The sequence below is a fragment of the Choloepus didactylus genome, chromosome 8 (assembly GCF_015220235.1).
Source record: "Choloepus didactylus isolate mChoDid1 chromosome 8, mChoDid1.pri, whole genome shotgun sequence".
NCBI lineage: Eukaryota > Metazoa > Chordata > Mammalia > Pilosa > Megalonychidae > Choloepus > Choloepus didactylus.
In genome coordinates, this window is record NC_051314.1 from 4,902,612 (window position 1) to 4,920,043 (window position 17,432).

General features: G+C 57.9%; 1 protein-coding gene across 3 annotated transcripts in view; it reads right to left on the reverse strand.

The window, feature by feature from the left end:
- Positions 1-17,432, reverse strand: part of GRAMD4 (GRAM domain containing 4) — a 100,384-nt gene that overhangs the window by 57,933 nt on the left and 25,019 nt on the right. For 2 of the 3 annotated variants that reach the window (XM_037845080.1, XM_037845079.1), the window contains exon 2: positions 1,514-1,724. In XM_037845080.1, coding sequence (XP_037701008.1) covers positions 1,514-1,675 — 162 coding nt within the window. In that variant the 5' untranslated portion in view covers positions 1,676-1,724. Of the gene's footprint in view, positions 1-1,513; positions 1,725-15,035; positions 15,250-17,432 lie in introns of those variants that run through there. The other variant, XM_037845081.1, reaches the window with a different exon arrangement.

The following is a 17,432-nucleotide window of genomic DNA, read 5'->3' on the forward strand; positions in this document are numbered from 1 at the left end:
CCCCCAGAGCTGGGCGGGTTGGGGAGCAGCTGTGGGTGGCAGGACCCCCATGTGAGCAGAGTGGGGCAGGGGCGGGGTGTGGCCGGGGGAGCGAACCCCTCCGTCCCGGAGCCCACCCTGCCCACAGCACATGCAGCCCAGGGTGCCACGTCCTCAGGGCCACCCCTGGGCCCGGGCCCAGCCCTCTCCCGGGCCTCCTGACGGAAACCTCCAGACCCTGGGCCGGGTCGCCCACCCCACTCACAGGGAGGGGAGTTGGCCCCTGACGCTAACTCCCCAGATCTGCCCGGCACCCCGAGGGCAGGTGTGGCCACACGGGGAGTGGGGGGCTTGCCCCAGGCCTTGTGGCCAGACGCGAGCCCACTGGTGGGCTCCCCCTCGCTGTCCTGCCCCCGCTACCTAGACCGTAGCTGGAGTGAGGCAGGTGCCACTGAGCCCTGACTGGACAGACAGACGGACAGAGCCTGGAGGCTGGGGAAAGAGTCAAGCTTCAGCCTCACTGCATACGAGCCCTGTTACCTGACCCTTGCCCCCGCTGAGCTCAGAACTTGTATCGGGGTCCTTCTTCCTGCTCAGCCCGAAGTCTGTCACCCAAGGAAAATGGCCCACAGTCCCCCAGGCCACCGTGAGTCACCTGCCTCCTTTCGGCCCTCGCGGCCTCTTCCTCTGCAAGCTCCGTGCAGCAGGGGTCATGGCAAGCAGGGCCTACCACCCCGGGTATAGTGGAGGCGGGGGCGGAGGCGGGGGCCGGGCAGGGCGTCCCAAACCCCAGCTCCACAGCACCAGCCCTGGAGGCCGAGCGGCTGTCCCTGGCCAGGGCAGCTGGGCGCTGTGCCCAGCTCTCAGCAGGCAGAGCTGGTGAATTATTAATCCCTGCCAGGAGCAAAAGCTCAGCCACCGCCCTCCAAGAAAGCGTTAATAATGCAGAGAAGCAGGACCACACCTCAGCGAGGAAACCGCCGGCCATCAGACGTGCTGCCCACCCGCACCCAGGGGTCATGCCAGCGGCACAAGGTGGTTCTGCCCTTCCCCGCAGCCAGGGCGGGACGCAGGCAGCCATGCCCACCCTGCTGAGCCCGGGGCCCCGGGGAGCCCCCACTCCCGCCCCACTGCACCCCCATCGATGAAGCCCAGGCACCCGGAGGCCAGGGGCTCGGCCTGAGCCGGTGAACTCCCACCGCTCACGGGAGGGGCACCCCTGACCAGCCCTCAGGGCCCAACCCGGCCGGGCGGACTTAGCCACGCAGCTCCCGGGCAGCACCCGGCCCACACCCCACCCCACTCTGCGCCCCCAGGGTCAGGCCTGGGCTCAGCTGTTCTCCCACCGGGAGGCAAAGCAGCCCAGCCCCTGCTGGAGCCTCCGCAGAGCGAACGCTGTTTCCGGGGGGCCCGGGCAGGGTCTCCTGCCTGGTGGGGAGCGCGGGGAGGGGGAACCGGTGTGAGGGACAGCACTCAGCTTGGCAACAGCCCCCCACCCCCGCCCCCCCAGCAGGCTGGGTCCCGGTGCACTCACAGGGTCCCTGAGCTCCTCGCTGTCCCGCGGCGAGGTCCGGGGCGCTTTCAGGGGGATCTCGTCCCCGCATTCAGTGTCCGAGGCGTTGGGGGACTCCGCCAGGTCGAGGAACTCGTCTCTCTTGTGTCCTCTGAATCTGATCCTGTCCAGCCTCCTTAGCATGTTCCTCACTGAGCCCCTCAGCTTCGCCTGCACATGTCGGTCGGGGTTCCTGGAAGAGGGGGAGGCAGGGTCACTCTGGCTCCCCGAGCACCCCAGGCGGCAGAAGGGCCCATGCCCCCCGGCGGGGCCTACACCAGCTCACTGGGCAGCTCAGACGCCGGGACGGACCAGGAGGGGCAGCGTCTGCGACGAGGACGGGGAGGAGGGCCGACCGCTTCCCGAAGGTCTTCCCAAGCGACCACTGAGAGTGTGGCCAAGGCAAGGGTCACGTGCTGCCCAGGGCAGCAGCCGACGCTGGGCAGTGGGCTCGGCGCTCCAGGGCTGAGTCAGACGCCCTCCTGGACCCAGGTGGGGACCTCACCCGGCCCTCCCAGCCAGGTCTCATCCACGGCTCTGCCAGCTGCCCACCACCCACCCGGCTCCCACGCGCCCGGCCAGCCTTGGCCACTGTCCCCTCCTCTGTCCTTCCCAGGGGCCATGCATCCTCGACCAGCCAGGGAGCAGGTCAGGGCCCAGGCCTGGTGTGGGGCCCACACTCAGGGCTGAGTCGCCATGTGCTCGCATGGACAAGACGTCCAAGTACAAACACACGTGCACACAACGGAACGGAGCTGCTGGGGTGGGACAGCTCCCCACGTGTCTGCCCTTCACTGGGCCGGGAAGGTCAGGGTGACCGCAAAGCCTCTGGGGCAGGCGTCCGTCCACCAACCTCACTGGGGAGCCCACGGCAGGGGCTGCCAGGTGGGGAGGGCCCCCAGGCCCAGGCCCAGGCCCAGTCCAGCCCGCAGCTCTGCAGTCCACCACGGTGGCCGGAGACCCATCGGCCTGAGCCCCCCAACTTGTGCAAGAGGTCCCGGTCTCCCAGAAGAGCAGGGACACTGGACAGCGCGGGGACGGAAGCCTGTGTCTGCCACCCACCAGCCTTCCTGAACTCAGCTCCCACCTCCAAGGCGGGACTCACACCAGGAAGGCAAAGCTGCCCCGACGTCGAGTGGCAGGGGGTAGAGGGCCGGCACTCAGCCTGGGCACCACGAAGGACACTGACCACTTCCCAGCAAGGAGGGAGGTGGGCAGAGGGGGCAGGAAGGAGCGCCTGCAGGTGGGACACTTCCCCGTGAACCGCGGTGGTGGGGGAAGGCGGTTTCCTGTTTTGCACGGGCGAGCACGGGAAGCATTCGAACAGCAGCTGAGCCGGCCTGGGGAGCCCTGGTTTTCTGCCCTGACAGGCCCGCCTGGCCCCGGCCCCAGCCCCCGAGGCTCCTCCACTCCCTTTGGCATCATCACGCAGCAAGATTTACTAGCAGGGATTTCCGCCTGGGTGGGGTGGGGAGATCCCGAGACCTAGAATAGAATGTTCCAGAACTTGCCTGATCTCCCACGGCAGCTGAGGCCTGCGGGCTTTGGGGCGTGGGGCCGCGGGCCCTCCAGGACAGGCAGGCCACGTACTGGGGCACACACGGAACCACCCAGGCGCCCAAGGTGGCACTAACCACAGTAAATGGAATCTGAACATCGCGTCCCGGTGCCCAAGTGCTCCCTGTAAGGAGGTGGGGCCGGCGCAGGGAGGACGCGCCGGGGTGCGTGGACGGCCATTTGGAAACAGAGCAGCGTCCAGGGACCAAAGGGACAGTACACTTGAAAAAATACAAATCAGAAGAAAGGAGAATTCAGTACTTATCCCTAAAGAGAAGATAATGTTCTATGCTAGGAGACTGAAAAAAGAATCATCAAGTAACAAAGTTTATCAGCAGCAGGACCAAAGCCAACAACTTCCATTCGTCAAGAAGTAAAATAAGTGCACAGTGGAACAGGAAATATATGCAATGAAAGATTAATATCTTTCTCGGAAAACTGTTTAAGTCAATAAAAATTACTAAAGCTCAGTACATAAACGAGCACAATCCAGGAGCAGAGGAAATGCACCTCCTGGTGCCTGAAAACACCTTCGACTTCCCTAAAGACGCACAGGCGGGAGAGCGGGGCAGGCTGCACCCAGGGCTGGAGACCCAGCGCCCTTCGGCCCAAACACAGTGTCTGCAGGGCAAGGCTCAGAGAGACGGCGGAACCGGGCAGAGCTGGGAAGACCCAGCACCCTCCAAGGCCAGGCGGGGAGGAACGTTCCGGAACCTCCTCTGTTGGAACCCTGTCAGTGAAACAACCCGGCAATTACAGTCGTCTCCACACACAGTCGCCATCAGAACGCAGGTCCCCAGAGCCAGGGGCAGGGGTACGGCTCCAGGCTCGGGGGCCGTGGGTGATTTTCGAATACCCCCTCCAAATTCCCTGTCATGCTCCCCTGTTGCTTTATTTATGTAAGGAATAAGACAAGGCTGGGTGGAGGGCAGGGAGCAAGGCAAAACCTCCTTCTGCTTCCACAAACACCAGAGCAAGCCCTCGTCACGCTCACGAGCCTCGGAGGGAAGGGGCATCCGGCCACACCGAGGCTCGGGTTCCAGCGTCTGCTCTTCAATCGTCCCAGCTCCCAGGCAGGGCCGGCTCCTCACTCCGCAGATGGCCTGGGGGTCCCGAGGAGCCGGGCTCTCCGGATTTTCCACCATCCCTGGGCCGAGGCAGCCTTCCCAGCCAGGCTCCAGCAAGCTAACAGGGCGGCCGTGCCAGAAGAGCCGGGAGGCGCTGAGCCCGGCCTGGCGACGGGCCACTGTCGTGCAGCGCCCGCCTGGTGGCCTCTGGGCCGGGCAGTCCCCCCAGGCCTGTTCCACAGTGGGCACATTCCACCACCGGGCCCCTCCCACCGCGCTCCTCACTCCAGCACTTGGGGACACCCCAACACGCAGCTACCCCGAGCCACACGGGGCCCAGAGGTCCAGCTCCCGTCCCCCCACCCTCCACCCCAACCATCCTCACCCTCCACCCTCCAACCTCGGGACCACCCTCCAAAGCCGGTCCCACTCCACTTACGGACCAAGAGACTAAGACTGAGGATGAGGACGTCGTCCCGGGGACGGAAAAGGAGGGCTGGAGAGCAAACCACAAGGTGGACCCCAGAGCGGAAGCTTCTCCCACGAAGCCACGAAGCCAATGGTGAGTGGAGCTGCCTTGTCAGGTCTTTCCCACACCCTCCACCCAGCCTGGCCCTCCCCACACCCAGCCAGTCCACCTGCCCCGGCTCTGCCCTCCAGCCACCCCTCCAGCCACCACTTCCAGCTGCCCAGCCCTGGCCCTTCCCGCCTAATTCTGCACAGACATGGAGGCCAAGCTCTCCCAGTCCTGAGAGATGACAGGTTCCTTCTGCAGGCTCCACAGTGCAGCCTGGCTCTCATCCAGAACCTTCCCCAGGCCACACGGTGCCTGTGCCGGCAGCTCTGGCCTGAGTTACGAGGTGGACTGACCGAGCACAGGCTGCTCTCGGGGCTGGCTCCAGGGATGCTCTGGGAGGCTGAACATGGGGTGGCACTGGCTCCGAGAGGGGTCTGCCATCTGTAGGCCTCACCTGTCCGCAAGGATCACGGCCCCACACCTCCACCTGGAAGCAGATGCAGAAAGAAGCTCCCCCACTGCCGCCACCTCAGACCCTGCTCTCCAGGACGGGGTGCGCTGAGCTGCGTGCACAGGGAGTGTGCAGACACGTGTGCCGGGGGCGAACATGTCCTGCCCAAGGAGCACGCTGACCCCCCAGAGCCACCAGCCGGTGTAACAAGGAGGCGTCGGGAGCCTGGAGCACTGCCAGTCCCCAGCCCCAGCACCGGCCCCTCCGCAGGATGGGCTCAAGAGCAGCCTCAGCCAACCCCGGGGCACAAACCACGCTGCTCTGGAAGCCCATGGAATGGCTGCCTGACACAAAGCAGCAGTATCTGGGGAACACTGGACTGGGAAACCACAAAAGACTTTATTTTTCTCCTCCAGGGCCCCAGGTTAAAAATAAATAAATAAAAAGGGGTTCCCGCTCCCTGGCGTTCGCGTCGGCCAAGACCCTGGCCCACCCTCTTTGGCTACGGAATGCAGAGTGGCTGCACCGCTTTTCTCCGTGCTCTGGACCTGGGGCAGCCTGAAGCTCCCCCAAGCCTGGGTTCAGCTGCCCGTCGCCCTCCACCCTGTCATTATCTGGCGGTTTTCCCACTGATCCCCAGGAAAACAACGCCCACTCTCGTTCCTGGGGGAACTGCAAGGGCCAAGCAAGAGCTGACACCCTCACTGCCCCCATCCAAAACGGCCCCAGAGGCGCCTGGCCCTCTGCCACGTCCCTGTCCTCTGGGGAGACAGCCCTGAGCCTGCCAGTCACCAAGGCCTGGGGTTGCGGTGGGACCAGGCAGGCAGCTGGCCAAGGCAGTGGGGAGGACGGGAGATGGCGCAATCTGTAGCTCTGAGGGTCACAGGGGGCACAAGGACCGAGCCCCAAGTCCAATCACCACCCACCGACCCCACGCCTACAAAGCCCACACACACCCAGCCACAGGCTACCCCTGGAGCGAGCCCCAAGGTGGACAAGTGTGGGCATCCGAGGGCCAGGGGCTTGCTGTGTGACCACTGCCCCTGTACCCTGGACTCGGCTGCCAACCTTCCAACAAAGCTTGGGTTCAGGGCTCCCGCCAGATAACCTGGGGGCTCCCCAGGCACGATGTATGTCCAGGAACCATACCCCTGGCCTCAGACACGCCGGGTTGGCAGGGTCATCGGAGGTGCCCTGCTGACCCCCAGCCTGTGCCCCCCACTGGCCACAGCACGAGCCCCACTTGGTCCATCGACACCTTGACAGTGACACGCAGAACCCAGAGCGACTCTCAGTGCCCTCGTGCAGCCGCCCCGTCCTGCCCAGGGCACCCAGGCTTGCCGCTGCTCAAGCCAAACCCCCAAAGGGCCCCTTGACCTTCTCGCTCCTCGGCCCACAGCCAGCTCCACCCTGTGCCCCTAAACCAGGCCGCACACCCTTCCACTTCTCCATCCCCATCCCCAACCTGGTCCAGGCCACCACTGTGCTGAGCCCACTGCCCACGGAGCCCCAGGACCCCTTCTCCATGCGGCCAGAGAGGGCATTTAGAGGGAAATCAGATGATTTGGGTCCTGCTGAAAACCTGCAATAGCCTCCCCTGGGCTCAGGGCAGAGTCGCACTCTGTGCTGTCGTTTTAAATTGTGCTAACATATGTAACATAAAACATTCATTTTGACCATTTTTAAGTGTACAATTCAGTGGCAGGAATCACATTCACAAAGTTGTGCTCCCATCACCACTGCCCACTGCCAAGACATTTTCCCCCCAAAGTCTGCTCCCATCCAGCAGTAACTCCCCTTTCCCCCAGCCCCAGCCTCTGGTCACCGTCAGGCTTCCTTCTTTCCCTGTGACTTCTCTTAGTCTAGATACTTCACAACAGTGGAATCATACAACATCTTCTGTCCTCTGTGTCTTCCATTTAGCATGATGTCTCCCAGGTCCCCCCACACTGCAGTACGTGTCAGAACCTCGTTCCTTTTATGCACAGACCACATTTTGTTTACCCAGCCACGTGTCAGTGGGCACTGGGCTGTTTGCATCTCCAGGGGATTTTCAGGTGTCGCGAGTAGCAGGAACTGTGTCCAGCTCAACGGCGCGTGGCACACGGCAGCGCTAGGCAAGCACCTGCTCAGAGACTGGAAGGGACGACACATGGGGCCAGGCATGCTCACCGTGTGACGGGGAAAGCACCCCGGTGCCTGCTGTGTGCCGCACCCCAGCCACGTGCCATGCAGAGCTGTTCTCCGGCAGAGACCTCAAAGCAAAGGGACAGTCCAGTGGTACTGACCTTGAGCCCTGGCAAAGCACAGGTTTCCAAACCTGTGAAAACTCACAAAAAAATTAACTCCACAGCTTCAACAATCTGGTGTGTCTCCAGGAGGAGGCCTAAATCTCTCCCTGGGGAAGCATCTTCAGGGGGCTTTCGGTCCTGCATGGTCTGGCCCAAACCCCCTCTGGAGTGAAGCGAGCGCATCTGCACTGTAACAGGAAGACTCCCCGTGGGGCTGAGGGGAGGCTGTGGGGTGGGCCGACAGAGGACAGAACCCAGAATTCTAATGCCGGCACGGGGTGCTGCTGGCCCAGTGACCCAGCACCAGGGTGGCCAGCGGAAACCACATCAGAGAGAGGAGAAAGCTGGGAGGGTCCTCGTCTGCAAACTGGGATTGTGCTCCCGACCCAGGGAGGAGATGATGCTCCTGACCCAGGGAGGAGATAGTGCTCCCAGAGTGGATGCCCCCAATTCAGCAAGTAGATAAGTGCTCTTGACTCAGGGAGGAGATGGTTTTCCCAACTCAGGGAGGAACCAGTGCTCCTAGAGCTGGTACTACCAAATCAGGGAGGAGCTGGTGCTCCCACGTCAGCGCTCCCGACTCAGGGAGGAGCTGGTAAATACTAAACAATCGGCCCCCAGGGGAACCCATATGTATAACTATTTGCATCTAGGTTTATTATAAACTTCACTGATATAACAGACTTGTAGCACATGATTTACAAATAATAATAATAATAATATACAATACTCTTCAGTGTAAATTCCATGCAGCCAACTGAGTCTCATAGAAAACTTTCATTAATTGTTGCTGTGCTTTTGTATCCACCCTTGACTTATGGATGCACCTGACAAATGTGTGTGGCTCCGACATCAATGTTGGCCGATACTTTTGGTTACCTTAACAAATGCAACAAGGCGACGCAGTGAAGTGTGGATGAGAGCCATGCTTATTAGGCCATGACGTGAGACGTTCTTTGCTGAATTAGGTAACAGTTTCCTAACAGTAGCAGAATATTCCCTCGACTTCTCGGGCCGTTCACAGTGGCCACAGGCATCGCACACTTCTAAGTTTACCCTGCACATCAGCATTCTCTGCACCACTCTCCTAAGTCTAGAGAAAAGTGTCCCAGGTCTGTGGTCGCCTGATTCCTGACTCAATGGGCAAGGAAACCTCTTTAGCAGATGGTGCTGGGAACACTGGAAATCCACATGCAAAAAAAAAAAATGAAGCTGGACCCCTACCTCTCACTATATAAGAAAATTAACTCCAGGTGAATCTACAACCTATATATAAAACTAAAACTATAAGAGAAAATCTTCAGGCACTTGTACTTAGAAATGGATTCTTAGCTATGACACCAAAAGCACAAGCAATGAAAGAAAAAATCGAAATAAAAGAACTTTTGGGCAAAGGACATTATGAAGAAAGGGAAAAGACAACCTATAGAATGGGAGAAAATATCTGGAGACGGTATATCTGATAAGGGTTTAGTATCCAGAATATATACAGAATTCCCACAATTCAACAACAAAAAGACAAATGGCCCAACTAAAACATGGGCAAAGGACTTGAATAGACATTCTCTAAAGAAAATATACACATGGCCAATCAGCAAATGAAAAGATGCTCAACATCATTAGCCATTAGGGAAATGCAAATCAAAACCACAATGAGAGACCATTTCACACCTATTAGAATGGACACTATGCAAAAAATGGAAAATTACAAATATTGGCGAGGATATGGAGAAACTGGAACCCTTGGGCATTGCTGACGGGAATGTAAAATGATGCAGCCGCAGTGGAAAACAGTTTGGCGGCCCCTCAAGAAGTTAAACAAAGAATTATGTATGACCCAGCAATTCCGCTCCTGGGTATATATGCAAAAGAATGGAAAGCCAGAACTCAAACAGATACTTCCACGCCAAGGTACAGAGCAGCGTTATTCACAACAGCTAAAAGGTTGAAGCAACACAAGTGTCCATCAGCTGATAAACGCATAAGCAAAATGTGGTGTATCCACACAATGGAATAACATCCAGCCAGAAGAAGAAATGACACTGGAATACATCCTACAACATGGATGAACCTTGAAACCATTATGCTCGGTGAAACAAGCCAGTGCAAAGGACAAATATTTATGATTCCACTTATATGAAATACCTAGAATCCATAGACACAGAAAGTAGGTGAGGGGTTTACCAGGGCTGTGAGGAGGGGGAATGGGGTCTCCGTGGGGTAATGAAAACATTTTGGTGACAGAAGGTGGTGACGGTGGCACAGCACTATAAAAGCAATTAATGTTTTCCTATTGACTGCGGTGGTGAATGCGTAACTATGTGATTATACCAAGGGCCACTGACTGTACACTTAGGGTGGATTGTATGGGTGTGAATAAAACTGTTTAAAAAAAAAAAAAAAAAAAGGCAGCAGCAGCAACAGCCTGGAAAAGCATTTCTGAAACCCCAGAATGGAGCGAATTGTAGGAGACTCCGGTTTTTATGGTATGAATGGTATAATTCTTACTAATGCACATGTTTTCAAGTGTTCATAATACAGTCATAATATGATATGGCTGAAATGTTTTTAAGTCTTCTGAAATTTTAAAAAATTAGTAAAATTAAATGAATTTTTTTCTTTCCAGAAGATATTTCTATAATAGTGCTTTTCGAAGTTGCAAGGGCAAGTACTGACAATCGTCGGGACCATGTGAAATATACACGATACTTGGGGGATGCTGGTGAACGTGCCTCACGACAGCAGAGCCACGGGGCGGTAAAGCTGTAGGGCCGGTTAGAGATGACTGTATATCGATGTGACTGGGGAGCTAAAGCAATAGAATTTTTTTTATCTTAAAAATTAAGTTAAACATGGAAAAAAAAGTAATTAATGCCACTCAAACACTAAAACATGTTTAAAATGGCAGGTGTGAGGTTATATATGTTACCACAATAAAAAAAATAGCCCCCGCCCCACAGGATGAGCTAAAATGATGCAGGAAAGGACCCATCATGTGCTCGGCGAGCGGCGGTGACAAGGGCAGAAACGCAGGTGCGACTTTCCCGGGCAGCTCCCACACTCGCCGTCTCCCTCCACCTTCAAGTCGGCCCGGGGGCTCACCTCCACCTGGCCACCTGGACGCCGCAGTGACGCTACAGGGCAGGGGAGGAAGGCGAGTGTGGGAGGGGCCTGACCATGCTGAGCCCCCCGCCAGGCCAAACAGGGGGACAGGAAGGCAGCTGAAGGTGAATGCCACAGGCAGCGGAGGGGGACTACAAAGCCTGAACCCAAGCAGGGGTCTGGACAAGAGGCCCCGGGGTGGGAGGCCACACGGGAGGGGGGCAGCACCACCAGGGCCCAGGAAGTCCCGGCCACGCTCCTGGACGGGCCCACAGGGTGACGAGCCAGGTTCCCGGGGCCAGGCTGCTGGTGGGGCCGGGCTCCCCAGCCTCAGTGTCCAGGCTTTAACGTGGAGGTAAGGGCACCTTCGTGCGGGTGCCCAGGACTCACCTGGCACCTGGCCCAGGTGTGCATGCTGCCTACCTGAGGCACCCTGCCCTCACCCCGGGCTCAAACCAGCACTGTTACCCAGAGGGGAGACCCCAGGCAAACTGGGGACCAGGTGGGTAAGGACAAGCTACAGATCCCCTGACACCAGGGAGAGAGGAGCTAAGGGCAGCACCACACCTGGCCCTCGGTGAAGCCTGCAGACGGCCAGGTAACTGCGGTAATGTTAGCAAACATCCTTCCACCACGACGCGGGGGGAGGCTTCTCGCCCAGCAAGCCTTTCCCAGATGGACCCAACAGTGTGAGAGGGCAGGAGCGACGGGCCCCCGCGACTGCTTGTCCTGGACACCAGGTCTCACTCCGTCCTCGTCACGTGCAGCAGCAGGAGAAACTGCTGAACCAGCTTACAGGTGAGGACACTGGAGGCTGGGGAGGCGAGGGACGAGAGAAGAATCAACGAGAACACACCCGTAAACTGACGCCACAGGGCTCCGGGCCCACGTTCTCCCCAAAGACGTCCAAGTTCAGGCAGTGCAGGAGGGTGGGAGAGAGGCCCCGAGCCACCCTCCCCAGCACGTGCCCCTGTTCACCCACCCACCACGGCGAAGGCAGCCAGGCTGAGCACGGGCCTCTGTCGACAAGACTGTGAGGCAGAGGCTGGTGGGGGGCCACGCGGACATTGCTTTAAACAAAAAGAGGCTCCCAGGAAGCCCAGATCTCAGAGCAGGTGGTATAAACACGTAAACCAAGCTGTGGGAACCCCAGCGCAAGGATGCTGGTTTCCCATCTCTCCATCGCTCCTGACAACCAGGATCTGGGCAATCCGGCTGACCGACAGCTGGAAGGGAAGCTGCTTCTCTTTACTGGGGATCCATCGTGACTTCCTGTCACGGCCTTGCTCAAGTTCCTGAAAGCAGAAACGGGCACCATCCCAGCTGTTTCAAAGCAGCTTGTTTTCCTTCTGAGTTTGCCAGGGCTGCCGGGACAAAGCACTGCGACCCGGGGGCTGAAAACAGCAGATACTGTCTTCTCGCAGTCCTGGAGCCAGGAGGCTAAAGCCAAGGTGTGGGCAGGGCCAGGGCCCCCTGATGTCCGGGGGAAGAATCTCTTCTGGCCTCTCCTGGCTGCCGGTGGCCTCGGAGCTCCCTGCCTGGGGCTGCATCAGCTGCCGGCTCACCTGGCCACCTTCTCACCTGGCCACATCCTCACCTGGCTGCCTTCTCTCCATGCCTGTCTGCACCTCCACTTCCCGTCTGACAAGGCCCCAGGCGCACGGGGTCAGGGCTCCAGTTTGGTCTCATCTGAGCTAATCACGTCTTTTAAGATCCTGTATCCCAACACAGCCACATTCGCGGGGTCTGGGGTTAGGACTCAAACGTGTCTTTTGGGGGACACAACTCACCCCGAGACCCTCCAAATGTGCCTCAGGGCTCACGTGCCGGCGTGGCTGAGCACAGGACAGCCTCCTACACTGGACGCCACACGCCGTTTTTTGTAAAGAGCCAGGTGGTGAATATTTTCAGCTTTGTGGGCCAGCGTCCTCCGTCAGACTTCCCAGCTTGGCTGCTGGAGCGTGAAAGGCAGCCACAGGCAATTCCTTTGAAAATGGGCGTGGATGCATTCCAATAAAACTTAATTGACAAATCCGGTGGTGGGCTGGCTAGCCCCAGGGCCGCTGTTCCCCCATCCCAGGAGAAAGGAGCGCTCAAACCCGTCCCAGCACCTCCCAGCCACCACCAGGAAGTCGGGCGCACTGGGGCGCTGGTCCCACTCTCGGCCCCTTCCGTGCGGCTCCCGCTTTCAGTGGCCCGAGCGTCCCGCACCTGGGCCCGGGCCCTGCCGCCCAATCCAGTCTCGGGAAGGAGAGGGTGAGGGGCAAGGCCGGGCAGCCCTGCCGGTCCCCGTGCTCCTCCCGGCCTTCTCCCGTCCCACCTGCGTGTCCCACCCAGGTGGGGGACCCAGCGCGTCCCCAGACGGCCGCCCCCACCCCAGATGGCAGCCAGCCACCCCTCAGGGCCTCAGGGCGGGCTCTCCCTTACGTTCCAGAAACAAACCAGCAAGAGAGTGAAAAACACACCCTGAAACCAGGAGCCAGGGAAGCATCGGGAAATGTCCTGCCCAGCCCCTTGCCTGGAAAACCACAGCCCGTCCTCAGGACTTGGCCTGGCCCCTCCCCAGGGAGGCTGGCGACACCCACCCCGGCCACGCCTTTGCCACGTCCCCACAGCAGTCTGGCCCAGCGATGACGAATCAGTGCCCAGCCAGCCGGCCATCAGAACACAGCGGGTCCATCTTGGTGAACCCGGGGCCAACACAGGGCTGGGCACCAGAGGACCTGGCAGCAAGGGAACAGGAGCAGGGAGGACGTAAAAGTGCTGGTCACCAGGCAAATCTGCATAAGCCGACCCACAGGGCCGTAACAGCCTTGGCACAGGAGCCCCCGGGAGCCTCCAGACACCTTCTCTTCCCATAACTATTTCACTTTGACCCCACTGAGGCCAGGGCTCCCACTGGACCCATCACACTCTGCACCCAGACCAGCGTCGGGGACGTCTGCAAGCCCAGCACAGGCCTCTCCAAGCAGCTCGCTGCAGAGGCCACCCATGTTCAAAACACCCCATAGCCTGGGAAGGGGGTGCCCTGGGGCTGCGGGACAGAGCACCACGAGAGGGGGGCTGGGGCAACAGAAAAGGAGGCCAAAAGTCCAACATCAGACAGTCAGCAGGGCTGGGCTCCCCCGGGAGCTCCAGGAGAGGCCCATCCTGCCCTTCCAGCTTCCAATGGCACCGTGCTTGGCACTCCAGGGCTTGGAGGTGCCCCCCCAGCCTCTGCCTCAGCCACCGCATGCTACCCATCCCCCCCCTTCTATGGCTACCGATCACACTGCAGCAGGCCCACCCAGTCCAGTTTGGCCTCATCTTAACTCATCGCATCTTCCAAGACCCTATTTCCAGGTTAGGTCCCATTTGCAGAAACAGGGTTAAGACTCGGACACATCTATCGGGGGACATGATTCAATCCACATCAACAGAGAACCCCCAGTTCCTGCTCAGCTGGCACCAGGGTGACCCCAAAGCCAGGCTGGCCAGAACACCGCAGCCAAGAGCAGGCCCTGATGCAGAGGGGGCTGGCGGGGGCTTGGCAGCCCCTTGAGTTTGGACTTCTGGCCTCCCGTTTTAGTTTCCTTGTTGCTCAAGAAAATACCATGCCATGGGTGGGTGTAAACAATGGGAATTTATTGGCACACAGTTTTGAGGCTAGGAGAAGTCCAAATCAGGGCATCAGGGTGAAGCTTTCTCCCCGAAGACTGAGGCGTTCCGGGGTACCTGCCAGCCGTCCTGGGTCCTGGGCTCCTCTGTCACATGGCAAGGCCCATGGCCTCTCCCGGCCTCTCCCATCTCTTTGGGGTACCACTGACTGTCAGCTTCTGGACGCTCCCTCTGTGGCTTTCTCTCCCTCTGTCTGAATTTCATTCTCTAACAAAGGACCCCCATAACAGGACTAAGACCCCTCCTGACTGAGGTGGGCCACCCTGACGGAAGTCACCTCATACAATGGGTTCACACCCGCAGGAATGGATTAGGTTTAAGAACATGTTTTTCTGGGGTATACACAGCTCCAAACTACCACACCTCGAAAGTGTGAGCCAATAAACACCTATTGGCGTAGGTGACCAGCTGTGGTTTCTGTGACAGCAGCCCCGGAAATCTGAGCCCCTCAGGAAGCCACAGGACCAGAAACAGGGCGGCGTGTGAACAGAATGCAAGCCGTGGCCCAGGGCAGGGACTGTGGCATGGCCACAGGTACCCCGGGAATCACGCTGGGTACTAGAGGAACGAGGGTCACGTGCCGCACGCACACCCAGTGAGCACAGCGCGGCCACGGGGAGAGCCTGCTCCTCAGCGAGCCCCAGCCCCCAAAACACGTGCCCCGTCCAGGTGGTGCAGGCCCAGCACCACGGACCCAGAGGCCCGAGGAGCCACACGCAGGTAAGGAACTCAGAAACACAACCGAAGACGGACAGCCCAAATGGCAAGCTCCCTAGAAATAAACCGTTTTTGAAAGGTGCCAGAATCCAGCATAAGACAAAACCAAACAAAAACCACGCAAGGCAGGAGAGCCGCCACGCACCTGAGCAGAAGAGTCTCCGTCAGAGAAGACCACTCCAAAACTCTCTGTGCACTGCTGTGGCGTGATTTCCGGGACAGGCTGTTAAGGGAAGAAAGCAACGAGCGCCGAGTATCTATGTGCACTGCCACTGGTGCAAGGGAGAAGGGGAAATAACAAACTACGCGCCTCTGCTCACTTGCGCAAAAAGAAACAGGAAGAAGGAACCATCGGGGACCGGTGACCCAGAGGGTGGGGGGCAACGGAGCGGAGACAGAGGGAACGCGGGGTGGGGTGCCGCTTCTCTGAGGGGACCGCCCTGGACACCCCGACTTCTGGGACCCTGCTGATGTTTCCCATACTCCAACAAGAAAATAAACAAAACCAGCCAAGATGGGGGGAGCCCTAAAGGAAAGAGAAACAATGAACAAGCAGAAATTCTGCCATTTCTACAAACAGAAACAAATGTACCAGAACGTATCTCAAATGAACCCCGTGAAGATGCTGTGAACAAACCCCAGGAACTTCTGAGTGCATCGAGGGGCAATGCCCTCGGAGGCCCCGGGAATACTGAGGGTGCTAGAGGCTTCTGTTCCCAGAGGTGTGGATCGCCGATTCTGAGACGACTTTGTTTGGAGTTCTGAGTCAATAAGTGAATGCATCGTGCAAAATGGAGCTGGACTTCTCAGGCTGAGGAGGGGGCTACAAATAGGGGAGGTGGGAGGCAGAACGAGCCCGTGTGTGTGAGTGGAACTAGGGGCATTGGAGGGAACTCAGATAGAGACATAAACACAGAAGCGTGGGGATTCATATGTATAATAAATACACACACACAGGTAGTGTGATAGTTTGGAGCTGTATGTTCCTGAAATAACTTAAAGCTCTGGGGATGTTGTGACGGAACGAGCGTACTTTTATACTTAGGAAGAACATGTCTTTTTGGGTTCCAGAGGGTGGAGCATGGTGGTCTGAAGCTGCATGGACCCCAGAAAAATACGTTCTTAAACCAAATCCATTCCCGTGGGTGTGAACCCATCATACGTAGGACCTTCTGATGAGGTGACTACAGAGAAGGAGTGGTCCCCTCAGTCAGGATGGGTCTTAACCCTACTACTGGAGCCCTTTATAAGAAGAACGACATTCAGACAGACGGAAAGAAGGCTGGGGAGCAGACAGAAGCTGAAAGTCAGAGGAACCCAGAAGAGAAGGCAGAGGCTGCCACGTGCACAGCCGTGTGACGAAGAGCCCAGGACCCAGGATCACCAGCAGCCAGCCCGGAACGCCACAGTCTTCAGGGAGAAAGCATCGCCTTGATGACATCTGGATTTGGATTTTCTTTTAGCCTCAAAACTGTGAACCAATAAATTCCCATTGTTTAACCCGACCCATTTCACAGATATTCGCTTGAGCAGCCCAGGAACTAAAACAGGCGTGTGTGTGAGTATATGCAGACATACACAGTCAAACCTCATTATTTCTGGATTCTGTATTTGCAAATTTGCCTACTCACTAAAATTTATTTGCAACCACAGAATCACAGACATGAGCAGAACAGCGAACTTTGAGTTGAGTCTCCCGAAGTGCGTGTCCCCAGCTGCGGCTGAATGCACGGTGCTCTGCCTTCTTGTTTCAGCTCTGACTATAAACAAGTACATTTAGGGCCAAGGCTTTTGCATTTTTGTGCTTTTTTTTGGTGACTCTGTTATTTTAAGTCGCCCCGGGCGTAGCGCCGAAGTGCTGTCCAGTGTTAACTGCGTGCGAGAAGGCTGCCACGTTCCTGTCGGAGAGAACACGTGTCGGGTGAGCCTCGTACAGGCAGGAGTCCCAGCGCCGTCGGTCGTGCGTTCAGTGTTAATGAACCAACAATATAGATTTAACAGGTGCCGTTAAATAGAAGCACACACAAAACAGACTACAGATTGACAAAATGTCGTGACCAGGGACTCACAGGAACCTCACCCTCAACCTCCCCAGGAACAACGGTTCGGTATTTGTTAATTCAGAGTCTGCAGTGATGTGACAGCACACAGCTCCCACGGATGACGAGGCTTGACCCTAAGAGGACCGAGAAACCACGACACTGCAGCAGCCACGAGCACACCTGTCCCCCATGTCCTGGTCTCTAAATGTCCTTCTCCGCTGAAAGGAAGCAGCGCTCCCTGGAGAAATGGCTGGTTCCAGGGAGGGGCAGGGAAAGAATGCACGAGCCTGAAGTCACTCAGGCAAAGCGACTCGGTGCTCGAAGGATGACAGGGATGTGTCAAGAGGGCACAGGGGTCAGCTGCAGGGGCGCGCACTGGTGAAATCGGGGACATGATGCTGGCAAAAATGCATTCAATGAAACAAGACTCATGAGTCCACACTGATGTAAACAAGTACATAAATAAAAATCTACTAATAAATGCAGAACAGTGGAATTAG